General features: G+C 37.0%; 1 protein-coding gene across 1 annotated transcript in view; it reads right to left on the bottom strand.

Annotated features, from left to right (window-relative positions):
• LOC137406922 (bridge-like lipid transfer protein family member 1) overlaps positions 1-27,154 on the bottom strand; it is a 139,606-nt gene that overhangs the window by 83,455 nt on the left and 28,997 nt on the right. The window contains 28 exon segments of the mRNA XM_068093524.1: positions 512-686; positions 1,416-1,583; positions 1,892-2,070; positions 2,684-2,818; positions 2,975-3,101; positions 4,420-4,580; positions 5,020-5,110; positions 5,526-5,709; positions 7,341-7,513; positions 9,175-9,282; positions 9,660-9,822; positions 10,029-10,032; positions 10,423-11,073; positions 11,527-11,561; positions 11,724-11,903; positions 12,365-12,488; positions 13,739-13,853; positions 14,394-14,412; positions 15,421-15,570; positions 17,170-17,289; positions 18,389-18,533; positions 19,362-19,415; positions 19,972-20,145; positions 20,627-20,718; positions 22,115-22,316; positions 22,823-23,048; positions 23,918-24,075; positions 25,494-25,653. Coding sequence (XP_067949625.1) covers positions 512-686; positions 1,416-1,583; positions 1,892-2,070; positions 2,684-2,818; positions 2,975-3,101; positions 4,420-4,580; positions 5,020-5,110; positions 5,526-5,709; positions 7,341-7,513; positions 9,175-9,282; positions 9,660-9,822; positions 10,029-10,032; positions 10,423-11,073; positions 11,527-11,561; positions 11,724-11,903; positions 12,365-12,488; positions 13,739-13,853; positions 14,394-14,412; positions 15,421-15,570; positions 17,170-17,289; positions 18,389-18,533; positions 19,362-19,415; positions 19,972-20,145; positions 20,627-20,718; positions 22,115-22,316; positions 22,823-23,048; positions 23,918-24,075; positions 25,494-25,653 — 4,273 coding nt within the window.

Below are 27,154 nucleotides of genomic sequence, written 5' to 3'. Positions count from 1 at the left end.
CACCGTGAAAGATCGTCATGTGTAATAATTATGTGTATAATTATTATTAATGTGATTAAGTGGTGCATATGGTAGCACACTTGGTTGGGAATCTGAATATCTAGGTTCAACTCCCGTGTGGTGATACCTTTTTTCCTAATACTCTTGAGTGTAGCTTCAAACAAACAGGTGGACTCAGCTCCTATTATGGTAAAGATTGAAAATGTTGAAAATTAGTTGAAAAATGAACTCTTCCCACTAACAAACCACAACGCTCAATATTAGACACCGCAAAATACCAACTGGTGTTTATCAAATAGTCTCCTGGTCAACTATGTTAATAGCAATTACGATAGCAACCTTCAACAGTTGTGTGTTATATATCTACTTCAGCGAAACGTAATAACTTAGACACACTTGAGACTGTTCTCTTGTTGTTGCCTCTGGATGTATCCTGGCTCCTAGCCTCACCTGCATGAACATTCGCAGAAATTTCCGTTTTTACACTTTGCCCTCCTTGGCCAGAGGGAACAGACTTTTGGAGATTTATAACTGCTGGCTGCGGCCTCCATTCCTCCCTTGACTCTTTTTTTTCAGCAGCAAAACCGATCCGCCTCGCAAGATTTAACGTTATTTGCTCGAGTCCAAACTCGAACATGATGAATGAGTTACCAGTGCTGGCGGGAAGGACATAGAACACTCGAGACCTGAGAGAAAATCATAAATGTGTAAACTACTGGTGCTATTAGAAAGACACATCACACCAGAGCTTTTCACAGATAACCAACATCAACTTTCATAAAGGAGATAAAATTGACAAGTACAACTGGACAAGAGTGGAAGATTAGGGAATGACTAGACTCTTAACCATTCGGTTTCATCCTAAGATTGACAGCAGCTGAACTGCAGCAATGAAAAAACTAAATAACAGTTTGTTAAAACATAAGAAATTAATTTTCTATATTACCTATATGTAGTTATATATACAGTAATAGTTTATCAGAAGACCACAAACATCACTAAATAGCTGCTACAAACACTACTGCTAGCATAGGCTGTTGATCATTCATGTTACAACACAAATATTATGATGTAACCGTTATGATATCTTCATAAGGGTAGCAAAATATCCAGTAAAATGTCGTAGCCTTTACATGACAAAGGCAAATTCTCATCAGTCAATCTAATTTTTAACACGACTCATTGTTTAGTAGCATCCGCATGTGTGTAGCCGCAGCAAACATCTACCCTACTCACCAGTGATGCAATTCGTTGGTGAGTCTAGCGGAACCTTAAGGCTAACCTACTCTAAATACAGTAATTGTCTTCTCCATACTTACTAAAGGAAGCGGAGATAGCACAAAACACAACTGCTTCATCATAGGCTCATCAAAACAAACTGGATTAGTAACCACACTTAACAAAGAGATGCATACTTGTGCTCAGGAATGGCTGTGACTTTAGTGTTCTTCGGTATATCACCATCTTGTAGTCGTCTGAATTGAAAATGCACTCTTGATACAACGAGGTTACCAATGAGCTCTTCAGTGTTTTGTTCTGTTGGCTCTTCATCATCCTCTTCAAGTGCCACTGGACTACTTTGCCTGTAAGCATCAATAGGATTGTCAACAGCTGATATCAGGGAGGTCTCTAGTGATGCGGCCTATGACCGCGAGTGGAAACGCAAGATCAAACAAAAGCTATGTACAATGTACATACAGTATATACATGTATAAACTGTATGTACAATGCACCGACAGTATATACATGTACATACTGTATGTACATGTATATACTGTAAGTACAATGTATATACTGTATATCCATGTATATACTGTATGTACGCTGTACATACACATTTCTAGCCTAATTGAACTCTACTCCTACAAATAACTGATTGTCGTATACGAACTGTCGAGCCAGCTGTTGTTCAGAGTCTATCGTAGACTTGTTATGAAGCAGCAAGGTGGCTGAAAGATTATCAAAACACGCTGCCAGCACTGACACACATGTCAGATCTTTCATATTGTCCTTGGAGATGAGACTACTTATGTCTTCAGATATGGATGACTGCAGGATGCACACATTCACCTACAAGACATCAGAAGCTCAAGCGTGGAAACTAGAAATGATTGCACGTTTATATCTAGTCGCGAGAAATCTCAACAGTTTGATGCTGCGACTGTTTTAAGTACCGGAGAGCAGACGAATCTCAAAGTTGAGTGTATACTGTTGTCATAACAAACTCCCTCCAAGCTAACAGACTTGAGTATGCCGGAGCCATTTAAACTGCCTTCCAGCTAATAGACTTGACTATATCAGTGCAATTTTATATTACTTAAGAGCTAACAAATTTTCAAGCAATATAGCGAAATGGTTTTGGAGTATCGAGGTATAAATGGCTAATAGTTGTTTCCAGGAAATCAGCAAAGCAAACCAAAAATAATTGCTTTTATTCAAGCAGGGATATGAACGAGCCAAGACAGTAACTACTTGTAACTACTAACAAGACGGTAACTATTTGTCCTCTAAATTCTTGTTCAATTCATCAGTGTAAAATGCACTTGAATGGTTAAAACTCTCTTACAAAGCCGCCAGTACGCTGGCGCCAACCAGAATCACAAAACAAGATTAACATTGTTTTACAACACAAGAGCCAAATAGCTAATGAAGTATTGGTTACAAAAAGGAAAAGAGCGAGTACCTTGGACATCTGAAACTTGACTTGCAGTCTCCAGTCTCTCGACTCAAGCTGAGATAACTTATCGGGAGATATTTTCACTCCAATCTTAGCCATAGCTGCCGCATCACTGTGCATATGGTCAGTCGCCTGCGCTTTCTACCAAATGAAAAAGATGATTATAAAAAACTTTAGAAAATGAGTGTCTACAGCGACAAACACTTGCAATTATTACGGATATACAACACCAACTGTTAAATTTCTATAATAATTTGGAGAGAAATCATGGTATGAAACAAGTTCAACAGCATCAACCTGCTTAGCTTGTTGCTTCTTTATTTTATTTTGGTCTTGAACGTCAGATGACACATGATCATGCAGTAAGTCGACAAGATATGACGGGTGAAGGTTGGATAAAATGGGTGTGAGAGCCTCAATATACCTGTAAGAGTAATCTGTCTTAAATGTTGGAAAGGAAAACAAAAGTTACAAATATTCATTGATTAGCTAAAAGGAGTTGGAGCTAACAGCTACATGTAATAAAATAACTAGTATATTAACTAATACATGCTTGAAAAAGCAAAATATCACGGAGTGGATATCATCCAGGGGTTCATTCATATATCAAACTACAAGTTCTCAGTCATATATCTAACTACAACTACTCAGTCATATATCAGACTACAAGTTCTCAGTCATATACCAGAGTACAAGTACTCAGTCATATATCAGACCACAAGTACTCAGTCATATACCAGACTCCAAGTTCTCAGTTATATACCAGACTCCAAGTACTCAGTCATATATCAGACTACAAGTACTCAGTCATATACCAGACTAAAAGTACTCAGTCATATACCAGACTACAAGTACTCAGTCACATACCAGACTACAAGTACTCAGTCATATATCAGACTGCAAGTACTCAGTCATATACCAGACTACAAGTACTCAGTCATATACCAGAGTGCAAGTACTCAGAAATATACCAGACTACAAGTACTCAGTCATATATTCGTCTCCAAGTACTCAGTCATATATCAGACTACCAATACTCAGTCATTTGCCTGACTACAAGTACTCAGTCATATATCTAACTACAGTTACTCAGTCATATATCCTTCTACAAGTACTCAATCATATATCCGTCTACAAGTACTCAGTCATATATCAGACTACCAATACTCAGTAGGTGTATGCCTGACTACAAGTACTCAGTCATATACCAGACTACAAGTACTCAGTCATATACCAGACTACAAGTACTCAGTCATATACCAGACTACAAGTACTCAGTCATATATCCGTCTATAAGTACTCAGTCATATATCAGACTACCAATACTCAGTCATTTGCCTGACTACAAGTACTCAGTCACATATCTAACTACAGTTACTCAGTCATATATCCGTCTACAAGTACTCAGTCATATATCAGACTACAAGTACTCAGTCATATATCAGACTACAAGTACTCAGTCATGTATCTAACTACAAGTACTCAGTCATATATCTGACTACCAATACTCAGTCATATGCCTGACTACAAATACTCAGTCATATATCAGACTACAAGTACTCGGTCATATATCAGACTACAAGTACTCAGTCATATATCTGACTACCAATACTCAGCCATATACCTGACTACAAGTACTCAGTCATATATCTGACTACAAGTACTCAGTGTACAGACTACAAGTGTTCAGTCAATGGAATTAAGATTAACAAATGTAACATTCACATGAACGTTATCCTTACCTTTGTATGCCCTCTATAGTGAGAGGAGAAACTAGTACATCTAAAGAACCCTTAAGTTTGCAGATAGCAGTAGTGTTCATAACACCATCAGCATTGTATCCTGAGGCAGCGGTGCTAGATGGCTCTGAGCCAGTGTCGAGACCCTTCGCAATTGACACTTTCTAAAATAATGTAGAAAAGCAGCCATAAAAATATCAGCAATAAAAACATTAGTGCCAGAGGTGGTATTTTGGCAATAATATAAAATATAATATATATTATTGTTGTTAGAAACACTGGTTTTGTCACAAATAATAAAAAGAGCACTCAATACATTATGTGTAGATTGAAATATAGTATAATATAAAATGTAAAGAGAATTTAGCTGTCAGTACAAATTTGTTCAAGCTGATATAGATCTGCTCCTATGAGGTGATAACTTCAAAAAGCTTTCTCAAGTTATCACCTGATGAGAGCAAATCTATATCAGCTTGAAACATGTATGTGTTGACTGAATAACAGCTAAGTGATCTTAATATTTTATAATATACTAATATAATATAAAATATTCGTTGGTAGTGAGGCTAGAACTGTTTTAATAACATTTAAATATGACCGTACTTTCTTCATAGTGAATAAGCCAGGATGAAACCCTTCTGTTAGACTAGAAAATCGAGGTGCCCAGTCACTCGGCTCATAAGAGTTGCTGTGTCTGAAGAAGAGGAACAGTTATGTCTCAGCAAATGAGATCAAAAACTACCTTTACCAATGGAACTTACATGGCAAATCCATTTTTATTCCTATACATGTAAAGCTTGTGAAAATACCTCTTAGATTCACAGTATATAATGGAGCTTGCTGCACACAGTAAAGTTGAATAATTTATAACATTGTAACCAAAACAAGATGGCTGAAAGTAAAACTTGAGAATGACTTTCCTTAGACTCCCTCATATAACTAAACATTCCTACAATCAATGACTATAAACTTATGATGTTAATGACTCAAATCATGGAACGATACAAAAGATAATTTCTATCCAGTTGATACTACTCACTGATACTTCAACTTGACTAAACTTGGATGTACTGTATATAACACAACAACAAGAGTAGAAACTGACTCACATGCGATGTTCATTGTCAAAAGCAGCAGTAATATCAACCATGGGTGTAGTGGGTGATAGTAGTGGCTTGTGATGATGAGGAGGGTGTGGCTTGTTCATCCAATGAGAGCATTTACTCTGAGTCAAATGTTTCATGTAGCAGCCCATTAGTAGTGATGACCTGACTATGCTCTCTTTCATATGGGCTGGTTGAAACAATAAACTAGTTGCTAAGGTAACTTTATCTTTCATATGGGCTGGTTGAAACATAACAAACCAGTTGCTACGGTAAACATATCTCTTTCATATGGGCTGGTTGAAGCATAACAAACCAGTTGCTACGGTAACTATATCTCTTTCATATGGGCTGATAGAAACATAACAAACCAGTTGCTACGGTAACTATATCTCTTTCATATGGGCTGATTGAAACATAACAAACCAGTTGCTACGGTAACCATATCTCTTGCATATGGATTAGTTTAAACACAACAAACCAGTTGCTGCAGAACTTTTATCGACAACATTGTGTTGTTTATAGTAACAGCCTGAGATATGCTACCCCAGGTGTGAGTGTTGGATATTAATTGAAATGATAACAATGAAAGGTTGGTGTAGTGTAGAATAATGCATAAAGAGCATCCAATCAGGCTGACATAGACATGCAATAAAGTCATCCAATGAATTTCAAGAAGACTGGGATAGTAATAACCTTACCATAGAGCTATCTACAATAGAGGTACTAACATCCAGCTAGTTTAAACCAATAACTAATTCGTAGAAACAATAAGTCAACAATTGTCTACTCTCATACTGATAAACCCAAAAGTTAACACTTTCAAGCCTAGTCTTGCATATACAAGCTGGTCCCCTCTTCCTAGAGAGTATTAACAACTTTCCATCGACTGTGATAACACTCCAAATACCAGAATTTCTGTTTAATGTGAATATCATATTGAAGCTCCAAGCTTGTAGAATTCAAATAAAGCAATTAGTTTTTTGACGTTCTGTCAAAGAAGTGATGTTAAGAGATAACAGAAGAAACATAATGGTTGCAGTACACTGAGTCTGATAGAGTGCATATTTGTTATGAATAAAGACAAATAGCTTAGTGGGAAGCTCTTGTTGCTGAAAAAAACAAATTTTCTAGCTTTTTCAATTTTTGAATATTCGTAAAAAATAATTTTTGCTCCAGTGTCTCATTAAAAACTGATCAGCAGCCATATTTCATTTCTCCGTCGGTCAAAAGTGTCATCGGTATCGCGCCGATATCTCAAAAACTAATACGCTAGCCGAGTTGAAACTCCGGAATTAAGCTCAAAGCGTATTGAGTAGAAAGCAACTAAAAATTTTTAATCTCACTTAAACCAGAAGTGCAAGAGAAACAAATCGAAACTACACAGCTGAGTTTATTAGGACATGAGATCAGTGGGAAAACAACTCTTCGAAATTTCTCAGGTCCAGGCTTCAGTGTTAACAAAATGACATGCAATCAAAATGCAACAGAAACAAAATGTTGCATTTTTATAGCTACTTTTTATTCAAACTTTTTACATTTAGTTTGTTTTGTGTCATGGTGGTGTCTAGAAGACCTTTCAAAGCAACGTAAACACAAGGGAGCTTTTTTTACTCTGAGTACGCTGACGCTCATGCTGCAACTCATGATAATGTGGTTCCAATTGAAGGATTAGCCATTCACATGCAAATGCATATGGTGGTTGGAGTAAATTTTAAGCCATCTTATCATAGCAGATTTCTGAGTTAACACCTCAAAAAATAATCAATCACAGCAAGACGTGTAAACAATGGTGACTTTGGTGAAACAAAACCATTTTACCTTGTAAGTCAACTAGCGGAGGGGCATTGGCGTGGGAAGCTGTCCCATGAGTTGATCCAGAGATGGTAGCATCTGAACTAGACGATTTAGGAGAGAGTTGTCGTTGTAGAATATCATCAAGCTTTGGCAAGTCCTTATTACTAGCTGCCACCATATCATCCAAATCATTCAGACTAAATGATAGAGAAGACAGGAGAAAGTGTTACAAATCTTCCACCTAATGAAGTCACTTAATCTAAGGAGGTTAGACAGGAGACATAGATGGTTTAATGTCAACCAGGAAACATTTGGAAATGCATCAAGCTGATCCCTGCGCTGAATAAATAGCGCATTCCTTATGTTGGAAATGAAGTTTAACATTTCTAGAAAGTGAAAGCTGTATTTGATGCTCAGCTACTGGAGTTAGAAAGGGAAAGATGAGCGTTAAAAAGTACAGAATACGAAATCAGCAATGCTTGATGTTCACTTGAGATATTTTTTAACCCTTTCACTGCCGTACATATACAAATTTAGCCATCGGTCTACTGCCAGCCATTTTACCGAAAATTGCCGATTTTGCTTCATGATATGTATACAATTGTTTCAACTTGAAACTTTATCTAGAACACTTTTGTTATATATTTTATTTTGCTAACATATTAACAGATAGTGCTATGCCAAAAATTCAAAGTATCTCTACTTTGTGCATTGCTAAAGCTATGTGAAGCTACCATCGCTATGAAGCAAAAATGATCCTATACATTGTAGAGTCTACAATGTTCCTTTAAAAAAACTATTACTTTCACCACCATCAGAGTCCGTGCTGCTACTTTAATTTTCTGTGTAATCACAAAAATCTAAATATGAATTGGCTATAATGTCATCAACATAAATAATTATCTGTTTTCTAACTCGGGAAGTATTTACAAAACTTAAACAAAAAATGTTCGTTTTAACCTGAAAATTTCCAAACAAAAGTTTAAAAGTGCTTCGTTATTTTAAGCTGATTATATAGAAAAATCTTCGGACAACACTGTCAATACCATAAAAGTTCTAAAATGTCAATACCATAAAAGTTCTAAAGACCGCTGGTTATGTTGTCAATGAATAATAAATTAAGTTACTATGCAATTGCTGGGAAAGTCGTAAAAATGCGTCTACAGCAGTCGACCATAGAAAACGCATAAATGCATCTACGGCAGTAGAAGCGTTAAGCGTTAAGCGTTACTTTTACCACCATCATAGTCAGTGATGCTATTGTAATTATATGTGTAATCATAAAAGTCTAAATCGGCTATAATGTTGTCAACATGAGCAATTATTTGTTTTTGAACTCGAGAGGCACTTACAAAGCAAAACTTACACAAAAAATGTTTGTTTTCAAGATTGACATTTCCCAAACAAAGATTTAAAATTGTTTCGTTATTTTAGGTCAATTTTATAGAGCAATCTTTGAACAACACTGTCACTATCATGAAAGTCCTAAAGATCGTTGGTTATGATATCAACGAATCATAAATTAAGTTACTACACAATTGCTGGGCAAGTCGCATAAATGCGTCTACGACAGTTGACCATAGAAACACATAAATGCGCCTACAGCAGTGAAAGGGTTAGAGAACAGTTACACCTATTTTTATGACTCTTAAAAAACCTATATCAAAAGAAATATAATGATAAGGTAAATAACAATCAATGTCATTAGTTCATTCTCTAATGAAAGAGTTTTTAAAACATTAAAAGTTATACAATGGATACAGAAAGTGAGATAACAGAAAATGTGGCCATAGAACGCATAAAGGTTTTAAACAAAAATGTGAAGACTTAATCTAGAGATTATTTCTATTAGTCGTACCTGATGCTTTTCCTGCTGTCGAGGGCGGCGATATTTGGAACAGATGGTGCCAGCTCGTAGAGAGAGTTGGTGCTAGCAACACTCTGCTGCCTCAAAACTGCTGTCCTTCTACATTGATAAAGTTTGTCAGGTTATAGGATAGAGCAAACACATGAGTGTAGTAACTAGACTCTTGCATCACTGCGACGCTCTGTAAGTTGTCCGCGGGCGCCGCCGAGCTGTTAGAACCATTCGAATTCATGAATGGATAATATATTTATTCGCAAGGATAGAACATACAACTGCCAGCGCTACAATAATGTCTTATTTAAAAAGATGACAAATATTTTCATTCACCTCATGTCGGGTGCCCTTGCTAGCGCACCTGAACGCGCACATCAGCAGTTCTCAGTCAATAGGCTATAAAATCTATTACACTTCTGCTACTCGCTGAGATCTTATTACGCTTCAAATCTTGTGAAAAAAAGATAAGAAAAGCAACTTACGGATCTGGTTCGCTGATGATCTCGCTCCTGACACTGTAGAAACTGCCGTCGCTTGAATAGCTGCTAGTTGGGGAGTATGACCCCAGAGCCATCAGAGTTTGTTTGTTCCCGCTAAATGGCCTTCTCTTCCTTCCCAATGTGCTGATACTACGTCGTTTATAATCTGTCAACAAATAACATTGACACGCCAACTAGCCAGGGTAAAGTGATGATCATTGGCGAACCAACTGAAAGACTTCATTTGCAACTGTTAAGGAGTTTCCAAACCAAGTTGATAGAGTAGATAACTACATAATACTAGTTGAACTTGAAAGTCTGTATATATAACTCTAATCAATAATATTTGTTGCGGGATGTTAGTCCGTTTACCCAACTATAAAGGTCAAGGTCAAATACCTATGTCAAGCTGCGAGCGCCTAGGCACTTTTGATTGTTAAAAAAAGAGATGGGCATGCTAAAAACCTATGTAAAATATCTAGAAAGTTAATTTAATTTTTAAAACATTACCTACAATTATATGCGAAGTTGTCAACGCCATTAAAAATCTAAAAACTAAATCTCCACTTAAGGCATTAAACTATATACTGGACAGCGCTACCATACTACATACATGTAGACACGTAAATATTTGAAATTAACTAAAAGATTTTGTTTGTGAGTCTCACAACATTCTTAAACATTTGTTTTATTGATGTAAAACTAGTTTAAAAAACTTTAATTCAAAGCAAAATATATAAAATAATAGGTATAGGTAAAACTATACCCCAAGGACTGTGAGATTCGGGGTGACATGTGGGGAGAGTGTGAGATTCGGGGTGACAAGTGGAGGGAGCGTGAGATTCGGGGTGACAAGTGGGGAGAGCATGAGATTCGGGGTGACAAGTGGGGAGAGTGTGAGATTCGGGGTGACAAGTGGGGAGAGCATGAGACTCGGGGTGACAAGTGGGGAGAGCGTGAGATTTGGGGTGACAAGTGGGGAGAGTGTGAGATTCGGGGTGACAAGTGGGGAGAGCATGAGATTCGGGGTGACAAGTGGGGAGAGCGTGAGATTTGGGGTGACAAGTGGGGAGAGTGTGAGATTCGGGGTGACAAGTGGGGAGAGCATGAGATTCGGGGTGACAAGTGGGGAGAGTGTGAGATTCGGGGTGACAAGTGGGGAAAGCGTGAGATTCGGGGTGACAAGGGGGAAGAGTGTAAGATTTGGGGTGACAAGTGAGAAGAGCGTGAGATTCGGGGTGACAAGTGGGAAGAGCGTGAGATTCGGGGTGGCAAGTGGGGAGAGCGTGAGATTCGGGGTGACAAGTGGGGAGAGCATGAGATTCGGGGTGGCAAGTGGGGAGAGCGTGAGATTCGGGGTGGCAAGTGGGGAGAGCGTGAGATTCGGGGTGACAAGTGGGAAGAAAATGAGAAAACCCTAAAAGTATGATGAGTGTCTGGCAAGTCAAGTTTTAAGGACGATTAGACAAAAAACCAGCCGAAATTATTCTGCCATGAGATTTGCATTATTCCCATAGAAAAGGAACAACAGACCCTTAACATACTCTTAGGTAATTTAATCAATTTCTATTTGTCATATTATTTATATGATTACAATATATTTCTATGAGATGAAAATGAAAGGCTTTAGATAAGTAGCTAGGGAGCCATAAGAAAGAAACTAAACTGCTCTCATTTACAAGCATATCTACTTCTTTTCCACTCCCTACAAACTCCAGTAACATGATCTACTTTAATCGTGATATTATAAATAAAAAACAAAAGCAATGCACTGAAAAACATTATCAGCTTATACATTCAAAATATTCCAAATCACAAATACAGGTAAAGTAAGCTACGTCAGCAAATGAACGATAATTATGAAGCCAACTGTACCAGTGAAGTCAGCAATACCAGTCCAGTGTACTAGACACAAGCAATTAACAAGTCACGCAGTCAGCTGCACTTGTCAAATCAGCTACACACATGGAGTCAGCTGCACTTGTCAAACTAGCTAAACTCATGCTCACACACAACTACACTTCAACTTTTTCCTATGTTGAAAAGGTCAAGGATGTTCAGTCGTACCTTTTATGTCAATAAACTTGACAGATTTTGAATCGCTATCAGAGTCATATCTTAGCACTCTGGAGGATGGTATAGTGGGAGACTTCATACTGGAGCTCCGAGAAACGGTCGGGGTTAAAGCAGGCCCACTTGTAATCAAAGGAGCCTCAGAATCATCATCTTCATCTCCAAATGGATCTCCTGACATACAAAGTGTTCAGATTCACATAAACCGTCTTTTAACCAAAACGTGATTTCTTCTGAGATTGAGACAAGTAAAGATAGACAAGACAAGATAAAGATAAGTATAAAACTCTTTGATTCTATAGCTTTGTTTAAATAATGAGAAGAAATAGGAGTCATCCAGTATTCAGCTACTGCAAGTGCAATACCAAAGCAACCTACAATCGCCTGGCAATAACAGAGCGCCTTTGCATTCACCAGATGACTGTTGCAGGGGTACAGTAATAAAACAACCTTGTTACGTTTCTAGGTGTAAAGATAGATTCACTGCGCATACCTGATGCTTTATCTAACACCTAATGCTATGTAGGAAATTGTGAAAATTTTCTTCAACAAGGCCATGGAAAAAGTGATGACTTATGGGGAAACGTAAAAATACAGCGTATAAAAATGATAAGAATAAGCAGATAGAAGCATACTTTGTTTGAGTGAAGAGGGTTTGTTGAGAGGGTTTGGCAGCTCGAATACGAGTGAGTCTTTGTGTAGAATGCTCTGGCCATAGCCAGCGTCATCGCCTGGAATCGCTGATATTGATGGTATTACCTACAGAAAACCTCTTCATGACTTGATCATTAAAATAATAGACAGAGGTGACAAAAACATCCATCAAAATGTACTTAAAATATAAATTTGTAAGTAGCACTCCAAGTTCACCGAATGAGAGGAAGTATACACGCAGTTTAGGATGTTAATGTTAAGACTTTCACAGCAGGTTGTTTGAATCTATCAAGGATCTGTTTCACTTTTTCGTAGACGGTCATACTCAGCACTCGTAGTTCAACAAGCTGAGCTGAGGAACCATTTAACCATTTCACGTGTAAACATTGTAAACGAACAATGTGTAGACATTATTTTCAGATTTAATCAACTTATAAATCTTAAACTCAACTTCGCGATGCAAGAAGCCACAGAAAAAAGATTTTATAAAGAGGAAACAATGTCATCAACAGTTGCAAAAAATCAAAAATATAAAGTAAGCAATTTGCTGAAATTCTTTTCTATTGTTCTAAACCAGGGGCCCATATTTATTTGCATCCTGAGCTACTTCTCATATGATCAAGTCTAAGTGATCAACTTGTGTGATAGAACACCTTCCTACTTTTCAAATTACAAACCCAGAACAAATGATTCACATGTTGCATGCATTTTTAAATGCTCTCTTTGGCAGAAATGAAGTTCATCAGTAAACACTAAAATGAAAAAGCAGATTCGCTGTCACATACATCTATGTCAATCAAATACCATAAAGAACGGATAATCGGCTGAACGAGATCCAACATGGGATACACCACAGCGCATTTACAGGTAAAAATGAATGCCAAGCAAGTGGCAAACTCCATTGAGGGTGGAACGATTATGTCATTTAATGTTGATTCTGCCACCGACTAGATTCTGTCTCATGATGGACGTATTGGGCACCCCGGCTCTAAACAGATTTTAATGTTGAGTATGAACTTTATCAACCCAAAAGAGCATAGAGGCTCATTTGGGAAACTGATGATAACAAGACCAAAGTTAGCAACAGATCAAACATAACTCGAAGATGTTTGGCATAGCTATATATCCACTAATCAAATTTGCAAATATCCATGCGGAACACAGGTAATAAACAACAATCAATGATACAATCAGTCAATCAAAACCTGTCTTTTATCAACCACATAATATGAAAATAGTGCCTGATCTAGAAAAGGCTACGACCAAACAACTCAATGAACAGTGGCTAACAACTCCACTGGTGTACAAACCTAGGAGATACACCCGCAATTGTTGAGTTCAACAGCTAAACCAACCTTCATGCTGGCGACCCCTGCTGGCAAATCAAATATATTGTATAAATCAAAAAATCCAGGTCCTTGGCAGTTCTTTCCAAAGAAGGCACAACCACCGTGACATCCACATTTGCCTCTTCGGTCACACAGCTCATCATCTTCTCCAGCTTTCTGTAGAACAGAGAGAATCTTGCAGAAGCTGATGGATTACACAACAACTAAACTTACGACAGTTACACCAATTCATGTGAGTCTATGCAAATGCTTACCTGGCATAACAGATTAAACAGATCTCAAGAATAATGCTTTAGAAAGGTTCAATTGTGTAATTCATGCTTAGATGAGAAATATTACAAAACTGAAATGAAATGAAGAAAACATTAGCCAATTACAAAATAGTTGCCAATGAGAGTAACCTGAGCATAGACATAGATATACAAACACTGAGTAATGATGCTGCTAAACCTAAGTATGCAATTATAAGAAGACTTGAGACAAAAGCATCAACAAATAAAATAGAATGACATATATCCAGGAAAGGCTATAGCATCAGCACACATGAAAATGGTGATAAACAGTTGTAGTGGCATAAACTCAAAAAACATCAATAAAAATCGGTGCATTTAGATCAAAATATATTCAAATATATACCCAACGCAAAGCCTTGAACTAGAACTGAACTCGACTTGCAATAGCTTGCACTTAGATTAAACGCACCTAAAAGTAAGCAGTCATGGGAGATGATTAGTGCTGCACGATACCTTTGCATGTAAAATTGATTATTTAGTTTCTAAATATATCGAAAAATACCAAACATTGGAGTTGTCTTCTTTCGATATATAGTGTTAGGCTTTAATATGAACGATATGAGAGGATAGTGGTTAATATCTGTTGAAAAACAGGAGTTGTTTCCTCTTTACAATAAGGAGAATAGACAACTCCAGTTTTGCAAAATAAAATAAAGCCGATATTTCGATAAAATATCGATTTCGATTTTCATATCGATTTGAAAACTGACCAAATATAAAATCATCCACTGAAATATATCGTCACATCGAATTATATCGTTTTATCGTGCAACACTAGAATTGATACACACTGCTTAAACGAATAAAACATAGTAATTCAACTTATCAGTAAGAAAGAATGTTCATGACTGGACTATTTTTTGCAAGTTCAAGAACAAAAAATAATAACAATGGCTCTTCATTTCTTAGTACAGCAGGGCAATGTGCAACTACACCTTCATATACTGTTATACACCTCCATATACTGGTATACACTTCCATATGCCGGTGTACACTTCCATATTCTGGTATACGCTTCCATATACTGTTATACACTGCCATATACTACTATCCACCTCCGTATACTGTTGAACACCTCCATATACTATTATACATCTCCGTTTACTGTTATTTACTTCCATATATTGTTATACACCTCCATATACTATTATTCACCTCCAAATACTGGTATACACTTCCATAGACTATTATACACTTCTATATACTGTTATAAACTTCCATATAATGTTATACACCTCCAAATACTGTTATACACCTCAATATACTGTTATATACTGCCATATACTATTATACACTTCTATATACTGTTATATACTTCCATATACTGTGATACACCTCCATATAGCGTTAAATATATCGCTTTATATATATATGCTGGAGAAAACAGTATATGACGATTCACCTGATTGCTTTTATCCCAAAGAAACCAGAGCCTTTGGGTCTTTCGGTCATGTCTTTTTAAGAAGATGTGTTGCAACAAGTGGAGCTCAGGCTGGGCCAGCGAGGTGGCTGCGTCAATATTGATGGGTCCGAGGCTGACAGAACCTAGCAGGTCAACAAGCAATAGTCAGCAGGAGCTTACCTACTGGGCAATCTAACAATATAACACTGAACTAATATTAACTAGTTTATGAGTCAGTAGCGCTGCACGAACAGTAACCTGACCAATAGAGTATGTACTAATAGTGTATCAGCTACTGTGCTGTACCATGAAAGATGCAAACAGATAACAGTTCAACTTCTAATTGGTCCACTGATAAAATAACCAAACTGACCATAACAGCCAATGAGCCATCGCCCAAGAACAAAGCAGCCAATGAGCCATCACCTAAAGACATAATAGCCACTGACCTAACACCAAAAAATATATCAATGCAGTGAACTTTTGAATTGAATTTTCTAATAGCATCGTTCACTGCAGTAGACTCAATTATTGGATTGCATTGAGGAAATAAAACTAGCAATAATAGTTGCCTACTTTTGTTGATGTAGGTGAAGATAACTCCAAAACCTGCTTACATAAAATAAGAGATGATTATCATAACAATATTCTATGCTTTGCCAATATCCTTGCTGCTCACGCTAGTGGTCAATATAAAATATTCTACATCTTTCTAACTTTTAAGGCTCGGACCCACCCAATTATAAACCCAGAGAGGAGCGGTAGGCAAAATTTTGATATAGAGGCTGTGAATCTTAGAGTCAATTAGAACGGCGGTCACGGGCTAGAGTTCGACAGCTATAAATTGGCTGTGAAGCTAAGCTGAATGAGAGCTGCTGGAGAATGGCAACTGGTCTCCATATTCCAAACCTGACAATACAGAGCCGTGGATAGATATGCAAATACCTTGATGTCTCTCTAGCAAACTGTATTAACTACTAGCAAATACTTTGATCTCTCCAATAGTTGGCTGTGCCAACCACTCACGATGCATTAATGTACAGATATCAACCTGCATTTACGACTAGTGAATACCTTGATCTCTCCAGCAGCTGATTGTATCAACCATTGGTGCATCTACCGGAATGGTCAAAACAATTACGATATCAAAAACCGACAAGATATAACAATGTAGGCTACTGCCAGCCACTCAATATATCAGACAGAGAAATATCTTCAATCAATGGTCAAACAATCATTGATAAATTAACCGATGGAGTGCCATCAATCAATCCATCAATCCATGACCGGTCCACCAGGTTTAAATCGACGAATGAACTACCAACAAAAAACAAATTGACCATTTACAGCCAATTATCAATTTAGTTTTGTGTTCATGAAGAGAATATCCAGTGAATAACCAGCATAAACAACATGAGCCACCGCACAAACCAGCGAGTAGCAAACATGGACTGTACCGACATCCTTTGAAGAATGTAAAGACTCCTTAAGACACTCAACTAGCACATATACTAATCACGCGTGGAAAGAGAAGCTATTAGTCAACCCAAACCAATGGCAGCCAGGCTGTAAATGACTTCTCTATTAAAGATTACCTTATGATTCAAAGCCGATCAGTCCATCAAGGTACAACACTAATTGTTATTCCTTCATACTATCTCATCCCTTACATAAGACAAACTTTCATCGATACAGAAGGATTACACTAGAAGTAGAAAAGACATTGGTGTCAAGCTACTCACCAGCCTCCAACCAAGGCTCTCCAGTGTTCCAGTTATCTTCTAAACTGGAGACAGAGTATATCATTTGTTTGAGTTGTATATGCTCTATGAGCCCTGTGATACCTGTCTTGTTGTTTTGACCTAAAATAAATACTACTGCCGTGGAGAGCTCCCACGGACAACAGTTCAAACGAAGAAAAAATAAAGAATAAAACTTTAACGAGGTAAATGTGAATGGGATTGTCTTCCTGCTGACACATTCACTTACAAACAACACGGGAGATACCAAAGGGGAAGGTAACTCTATATAAACTCCACAGGAGCTTTTCCTGTCACCACAAGCATGGAGTATAACGGAAACTTGTGTCAGCCACAATTATATCTCAAATGATTATTCATTATTAAAACATAATAACTTGAAGTTAGGAATCGTCTCCTCTTTCATTTTCTTGAAAAAGAGGACAACCCTTGTAACAATAGAAAAGCATTTTCTCCATATGTGCTGAATTTACACGAACACTTGCTTCAATGGGAAAGTTTGAAAACAGTCCAATTAAATTGTTCAGCTAACATCTAAACATATATATATATATATATATATATATATATATATATATATATATATATATATACGTATATGCTACATGTATATGCACACATGTATATATGTGTGCATATACATGTAGAATGAGTATGTGCTCCCTCACTTCGGTTTGGTTGAGCACTCTGTGAGAGGTGCGGCACTATTAGCCTTTGTGAAAAGCTCATCACTTTTGTGATTTGAGCACTCTGGTGTCAGCACATTGACTTTCTTAGTCTGTGAGGCAAATTAGTTGTTTCGTGGCAGGAAGTCAACTCTCATTGGTAATGGAATTTGTGTCCCTTGCGTAAGCTCTAAGCTGCACTGATGAGGCTTCAATAGCCGAAACAGTACTGTTATACCTATGTAGCATGAGTGTGTATATATATATATATATATATATAGTTATATACCAACAGCAATCAACTCAGGGGAGTTGCAGAAAAGTGTGCTATTGGGAACAGCTAAGGTCTTGAGGCGAGTGCTCAAACTCCCAGGTCTCTGGTAAGAGACCCGAGTTAGAGCAGAAATTACCACCCATACGGGTTAACCGGGGTGAGGAAACAATTTATATATATATATACATAAAAATGTTTAGACATATATAACCGGATAAATATATGTTATATAAACACATATAATTTCACTATCGTTACTGACCATGGAGATTGCAAGTTGATAGGCGAAGAGGAAAGAGTTGCATCTCTAGAGCTACACCAGACTCTACAAGGTATAACTCTACCAAATCTACAGAGACTCTCGTCATCCGATACTTCACATCCTCCTCTGTCGGACAGAGCACCACCTGACATCAAAGTTCATTGGATGAAGCGGGTTGGAACAAAAACTAGTAAACGTGTCAGGTATTTTAGCCAGCTTCACAATTCTTGTTACCTTTTACATTTTCATGCTGTTTTTGATGTTCCACTATTATGTGCCATGCAAGACTTTCACAAAAAGCAACCTTAAAAATTCCGAGAATGTTATTCATCGCATTAAGCAAGGGAGCTACAAACGAACGTTTGCAAATGTGAGAAAACAAAGTGGTAAAAGTACTTAAATGTTGCCCCTAAATAAAAATCCAATTCTAAAAAAATTAAAAGTGAACTAATCAAAGCTTGTCAGTCGAATTAAGTAAATAGGTAGTGAATTAACTGTTGTACAACTGTTATGTAACAGCATGTGAAAATTGGATTCACTGATTGGTCAGCCATTATATTCAATCATTACCATTCACTGCGGTCTCATGACACGGTCTACCAGTTTGCGCCTTTTGCAAAATGGAAACGGCAAAAAACTACGAGTGAAGCGAGTTTTGTTACTCACATATTTTGATCGAATGTTTCATGCTTGCAAAAAATGCTTCCATCACGACGTTTCATTCAAAGCGAGATTACTGTCAATATAACTAACGCTTATTTGTGGTTAAACATTATGTCCAAACAGAAAATTATTACAGATCCTTTTTTGCTTTCCACGCTAAAGATTACGTAAACTTAAACCAGCGGATGCTGATGGAGACAGCTTGTTTGCTGCTCTTCTATGCTATGAGCCATTTCCTGCTCTGCTTTGTCGAACAGTTTTTGATCTTTCTGCAATGATCGTGCTTAGGCATTGCTGACACTAACCACACGGCTGGTGGCCCGACATAGTTCCTAATGTCAGGCTCTTGTATAAACACAAGCGTCTGCAAAGAAGAGAGAAACAAATGCTCACACCTTGACAGGCAGGCATCAGCAACGGGTTCGCGTAGTTATCACCGAGTTTCCATGAGAGGATAAATCCCCAAACTTGTCATCCATAAGATGGAAACAACAAAAACCCACAAGTCAAGTGAGTTTTGTTACTCGCAAATTTTGGACGAATGTTTCATGCTTGCAAAATGTGCACAATAAAAGGCAGCGCAAACTATTCCACTTTAAACATTTTCTGCACATCAGTCATTCTTATTTCTATTCGAGCAGTTCCAAATATTTCGCTATGACCTCTGGCATAGAAATCCTTATTTTTTTTAACAAAGCGCCGTCGTTAATTTGCAATGTACAAATGTTTATTAAAACACTCAGTAACTTCACTCAGTAATTCAATGTGTGCACAACTCCAAGTCCGCATCATGCACACAATAGAAACAGTAAATACAAGCTATAAAACAGCTTATAGTAGACACTTGAGATATTCCTAGTCTGGAAAAAAACTGGCCAATCTAAACAGTAAAAGTGGCATAAGAGATGAGCAGTGGATACCTTGCCAGGAATGTTAATAGCCTCAGAGGAGAGAACACACTGGGGCTGTGGCTTGTAGTGCTGGCATTTCTCGACATCGGGTCGACAAAGCTGGTTTTCTGTGTCATCAATTAGGAAAACAGCAGTTCTCAAGAACTGAAGTATAGGTTCTAGCTGTGGAACGGTCAGTCTGCCCTGTAACAGTCAATAACATCTAGTGCCTGATTCAGTGGAAAATATTGATATTCGAATCATCACCAGGCTTGGAGCAACTACAGAAAACACTTTTTCCTACACAGGTTTCCAAACTTTCCAAAGATCAGTATGAATATCACAGCTGAACTTCACTATATTCCATGTTTAGTACCCAATGCTGAGCTTCACAACTTCTGCTATCCTGTTAAAATGTGAGATAGTCGTGTTCAATCCTGGGGTTGATAATGCATACTGGTCTCAATACTCCACCCTAACGATTGAGAGCCGTGGATAAATCTGCGAATATTTTGACAGACCAATAGTAATCCGCATTAATCACTAAAAAACATTTTGATCTCTCCGATAGTTGACTGTACCAACCACTTGCAGATATAGTAATGTACATATAGTAATCTACATTGACTACTAGCAAATACATTTATGTCTCCGATAGCAGACTGCATTTACTACTAACAAATACCTTGATGTCTCCGATGGTGAGCTGTATCAACCAACCATATTCAATTGTTTCGGCCTCCAAAGGCAGGTCTTTATGAGAGAACATTGCATGGCCTGAAGCAAAAACAACACTAAACTATTATCATCTCCCCATTTCTCTACAGTGTCTGTAGGAGAGTATGCGCTAATAAGTAAATTATATTTATTGTAAAGAATGTCAGTCTAGCCAACAGCTGATTAGTGCAGAGGAGAGATAGATGGAAAAGATGTAAAAGGGATAGAAGGAAAGAGAGCCATCCCTTGCAGTCAGAAACTATTCAGAGCTGAGAGCCCTGACAAGGTGCTGTATCACGTATTAAAACCCCTTGGCAATAGCCCAGTTTAACAGTAATATTTTAAGATCTAGTTTGTCTCAGACCAGTCTATTTAGAATTAATTGTTTATATATATACTATATATAATACTTTTAGAATATATAAAATTCATTGTTGATCCATGCATATACTATATTTTCAACTCATCTTCCTCAAACTGATTGTTCAGCTGTTTATAGTAAATATCGGCTTGCTAATAATTCCATGTTTTTCACGAAATGCAGTTAGAAGCAAGCAAATTCATAGAAAGACAGATGGATTCATAGAAGGACAGATGGATTCATAGAAAGACAGATGGATTCATAGAAAGACAGATGGATTCATAGAAAGACAGATGGATTCATAGAAAGACAGATGGATTCATAGAAAGACAGATGGATTCATAGAAAGACAGATGGATTCATAGAAAGACAGATGGATTCATAGAAAGACAGATGGATTCATAGAAAGACAGATGGATTCATAGAAAGACAGATGGATTCATAGAAAGACAGATGGATTCATAGAAAGACAGATGGATTCATAGAAGGACAGATGGATTCATAGAAGGACAGATGGATTCATAGAAAGACAGATGGATTCATAGAAAGACAGATGGATTCATAGAAGGACAGATGGATTCATAGAAAGACAGATGGATTCATAGAAAGACAGATGGATTCATAGAAAGACAGATGGATTCATAGAAGGACAGATGGATTCATAGAAGGACAGATGGATGAATAAAACCGTTTTACAAATTTAAAGATCTTTGAGATTTTTTGAAGCTAACACCTACTTCACCTACTTTTAAAAATGCCAGAAAGATCATACCGTATGACAGATAACGCATTGGGAGACCATCAGCAACCCCCAGAATCGGGAAAGAAATTGGTGCTGATCAGTTGGACCAATAGAATCACTCATAACAGCAAATCACGATGCATTCGACATACTGATGGTAAATAAACTGAAATCTCCTAGATGCCCAGCTAGACAGCTAAGTGGAAACTGCTTGCCGGACAATGTTTACACACAGAAGAGTTGGACTTTTAGCGGATCAGACAAAACTAGAAAATCGCTGAACTGCTATTGTTAGGGCACACGAGAATCTCAAATGTAGGGTGTTTGTAAGACTTGTCATATATAACACAAACCTCTCATCTGCAGCCCCGAGACAGTTATATGACCTTCTGAGAGATGCTGCTGGCTAGCTGGTCTCTGAATGCTGTCCTTAGCCAAGAGCATGGCAGGGGAGACAATTACCTGTAGCCTGGTTTCTTGATAGTCTTTGTCCATTTCGAAGGCTAGCCTATCAATGTAGATACTTGCACACGGTGGATCCTTTTCAGCGCAATGCTGCAAAAGTTTTTTAGCTCAATCAGGTCACATATGAGGAATCGTGATGAATAGCGTGAGGGGAAAGCTCTCAAAGTTAATTAATTTCATGAGTTGAGTTTTTCATATCATAATTCGGCCAACAATAGGTTGGTAATATAATTTATACAATATAGAAAACGGAAACTCTTTCCTTTAAATTTAATTGTACTATTTTTAACACAAGATACCACAAAGAAAAAACCTGGCCTTGTGGTACGACACTGCTTCAAGGCAAACTCCGGAGTGGACATCTTTGCCAGTCATTGACTCACAGCTGGAAAACGAAGTCAAGTGCAAAAAACTTTGAAGAAATGTTACTTTTCTCCATATAGCTGGTGATGTAGTTAAGAGGATTACCGAATTTGCTCCATTAGATTTGATATTTCAATGAGGCTACACCCAATGTAAAGTGATGGTATTACAAGACCTGCACATTCTCTTTACACAGGAGCGACTAGTATAGATGAACGATGTGAGTTACACACCTTAACAAGATGGCCGTGAAGGTCATGAAGAGTGACAGCGAACTTTATGGACATTGGTCTGTATTTACGTGGGTCAAACAGCTCTGGTGTTGATGCGGTGTCGCCTTGCCGGTCGGTCTTCTCGGAACGAGGCGGTCCTTTTTCATTTGATGTTTGCATGCTAGTAAATGTTTGATAGTAGCCGAAATAATTGTCCTTGAACTGCATGAAGTACTTGAAGACTGATCTGTAATCAAATAGATTAAAAACTTTCAACTTGAACGATAGAACAAGAGGGAGTTGATTTTTAACCATCGGAAAAGGTACTTTGTTTGCAAACACCATCAAATTATCCATGATGACAAATACATCTTGTTAAAACAGAATTTATGTATTGACAATCTTTCTGATTTTATGAAACAAAAATATTTCTATTTTCCATATTTGCAAAAACATTTTTTAAGAATGTTCTATATTCCTAGAAGCATTTTGTTCAGTAAAACTTATCTAAAGGCTATGGCTTTGAAACACTGAAATACAAATCATACAATTACTCATTACAATACAATACCAAACCAACAGCCTTTCTTGATCAGTGGGCTATGTTAATATACTATAGATTTATATTTCACCGGCCAATATGAGCTATTAGCTGACAGATAAGCCCAAATAGTCAGAGCAACCCCTTACTTAATTTAGCAATATATCAGACAACAACACCCACACTCATATACACAATATATCAGACAACAACACCTAGACTCATATACACAAAATATCAAACAACACCACCTATACTCATATACACAATATATCAGACAACACCACCTATACTCATATACACAATATATCAGAAAACACCACCTATACTCATATACACAATATATAAGACAACACCACCTATACTCATATACACAATATATCAGACAACACCACCTATACTCATATACACAATATATCAGACAACACCACCTATACTCATATACACAATATATCAGACAACACCACCTATACTCATATACACAATATATCAGACAACACCACCTATACTCATATACACAATATATTAAACAACAACACCTATACTCATTGAAAAAAATGGAACAGAAGACATACCCATAGAGCATGAGCTCACTAGACCCAATCTCTATCTCTACCGTTACCCTGTGCGGTTCCATTGTAGCTGGATCTAAGGCTTTTGATAGTTCTTCACTCTCAGTGCTAAGACTGGTACCTGAGGGCACAGTTTGAGGAAGGCTGCTGCTGTCAGCATTCTGTAGAAGAATTAAAAGGAGGTGACCCGCTCTAACAATGACACTAACTTCATGTGAACTATTTATGTCCTTGTTGGATCCAAAGTTCGGTGTTACAAATCTACAGCCAGAGCAAGTGTAAATCCTCATGATCAGCTGGTATATCCATAATCCAAATGATTGTATACAACAAACTACTTGACAGATCTATAGTTTATTTGGGAGAGAAAAGAATACTGGTGTGTGTATCCATCGTATCATCAAGCAAGCTGAAGGAGTTGTAGATAAACAGTACACTTAAGTAGAAAGACTAGAGTACATGTCTATTGATATTTCATAGATTTGGTAGATGTGTGAGAGAGTCCACTGTATAACTGGGCAGAGCTACGGCATCAGTAGATAGGTCTATAATATAAGCTTCGAGGTTTATAAAATGAGTGAGTGAATTTATAGATCTTATTAGAGAAGCACCCTATTGTTGGTGGGCTAATCTTTAGTACAAGTGGAAGTGCAAGAGTAAAAAAATTAGAATGTTTGAAACAGCGCAATAAGATAGTAATCCAAATGAAACTTGACTCAATGCTAACATGGAAATTGCATACAAATTACTGACTATAGATTGATGGAAAATATTAAAAAGAACTATTGCAATGATGATTATCGATATTCAACCCATGTTGTTCAAAAGATTATTTGCATCTACTTAGATCCATAGCAGTCCAGTTGATCCTCGCATTTTTCGCCTGCAATACTCCTACTTTCAATTTTCCACACAAAGTCCGACTGTCCAATTGTCAGTCCGAAGAATGACAACTTTGACCAATATGAGGCTCTGACCACAGAGCACATGAGCGCTTGAGTTTCCCACCAGAGTGTTGGACAGCAATATTTGTTTGTTACTATTACTGTTATTAATATTGTACTGTACCCTGTCGCAGTTGTATATGTATATTGAATCATATCCTTCGTTTTTTCGTGACGTCATTTTATCGTTGTCGGCCATCTTCATAGACAATTTTATCGTTACAAACACAACGCTTTTGCAAGTAGTTTTTGAAAACGATGCTTTGAAATTTTTTTATTATAGTATCAAAACAACACAAAAAAGTACTATTAAATAAAAGAAAAAAGATCGTTTTCTACAAATATGGCAGTTTTTTCCAGAACGAGCGCATGTGCAAACGACTTGATGACGTAAAAAAATGATGGATTGTAGCTTAGGAGTATGAGTGGGAGACAATATAGTCTGTCTAATGTACAGTACACAATAATGAATTTCCAGACTTTTGCAATGCCCGAAGATGGCCTAGTGTGTATTAGTTGCATTAGTGTGGTTGGTTGTCCATATCGCGTCTCCTACCACGCCTGACTTCTTTTCTTTAATGAAGTCATGAACTAAAATGTTTAAAAAATTGCAACAAAATAAAATGTATACTCACGTTATGCTGAGTAGAGTTGAAGGGAATATTGTCCGGATGTGTGACGAGGGTGCCTATCATCTCCCCGTATGACTCATCAGTCAACACATACATGGGATAATACTCATAAACTATCTGAGCGGCGAGGATAGGAGTAGACATCACATCAATCCAACCGTCTCTACAGAAATGACCAAAATAAACTGTAAATTCTCCTGTCATACAGCCCATGACCAAAGTGATATTGGGAAAAAGAAAGGGTACTGATGGTTGAGAAATGCAATATTAGCAGTCAAATGGCAGTGAAGTGCAATAGGATAACTGCAATGATAGCTGTAATGTACTGGGTGTGGGTGTTATTATATACAACAAACAGGAATAATGAAAGGAAAAGATTATATGTTTATATCTCTCCCCCTGCAATAGGAGAAATGCAATATTGGCCAATATTAGAAGTAAAATGCACTGATATTATTAGAATAACCAATATTATTAATATAGTAATACTGTAATAATAGAAAACCAATGCACAATTTTGTTTACATTTAAAAACGTCATAGCTAACAATATCAAGAAGTTGTCATATTTATATATATTTTTAGCAAATCTATTTAACAAAACTATTTAGAAAAAATAATAACAGTAATATGTTGCCCAACATCGATCACTATATACTTCGATCTTGTAAATTCGAATGCTTATTCTTATAATTAAATCTTAAAAAATCGAATAATTATTCTTATAATTAAATATTGTAATAATCTCATAAGAATCGTTAGAAAAAATATCATCGTCATTACCTTTACTTTCACTGCTTTGGACATCAGTTGGAATACCAAAGTACTCATAAGTGTCCAAAATGTCAGTTACTTTGAAATTGGCAAAAGAGAAACGATTATATTTCAGTACTTCTACGTTAATTACAGAAACCTTGGGCAATTCGACAATGCTATAGACTGGTGAAATGTGCACGATATTTTTTCGTGAAATGTGCACACTTAATGGTTCTATTCTCTGTCGCTCGGCGTTACGCTTGTCGGTCTTAATTTTGATAAAAATAAGGCTTGGCAAGCTTTAACAACGATTTTAGGCCAAATTAATCTGTCTATTTATGTATAATCCGATCAGATGGGTAAGGTTTAGGAAATTTTCTACAAATAATAAAGACTTGGTAACATATTTAAATTGGCTTATATGTGTTTTGTATCGTTATTATACTTAAACGACTCCATTGAAAAATGGTTAAATTTGTAGATGAGATTTCGGTACAAGGGTTTGTGAAGGCAGTTTATGAATAATTTTCGAGAGTTGTGTGCACATATGCGTTTATCATAAATCTCCCAACCAATCGCTTCGCTCGCGTTAGGTCATGGGACAATGTATGAATATGGAGAGAGCTAAGGGTTATTTTATACCATTGAAAACTCTAAGTTCGCCATACTGTTTCGCCTGTGATAAACCAATTGACCTGTACAGGCAGTTTAAGATGAAGTTTCTCTAATTGAAAACACAAAATAATATGACTGCATTTATTGCTGATAATTATTCTAATTACAAACAGTTTTTTACTAAGTTTTCGTTGAAACATGATATGTCAAAAATTCAGCAATAAAATATTGTTGACCGATGCAGTGTATTTCTCACGCATAAATTTTGGGTATAATTCGATCAAGCTATAATAA

This window comes from Watersipora subatra, chromosome 10 (genome assembly GCF_963576615.1).
Source record: "Watersipora subatra chromosome 10, tzWatSuba1.1, whole genome shotgun sequence".
NCBI lineage: Eukaryota > Metazoa > Bryozoa > Gymnolaemata > Cheilostomatida > Watersiporidae > Watersipora > Watersipora subatra.
This window is presented reverse-complemented; position numbering and strand designations above follow the sequence as displayed.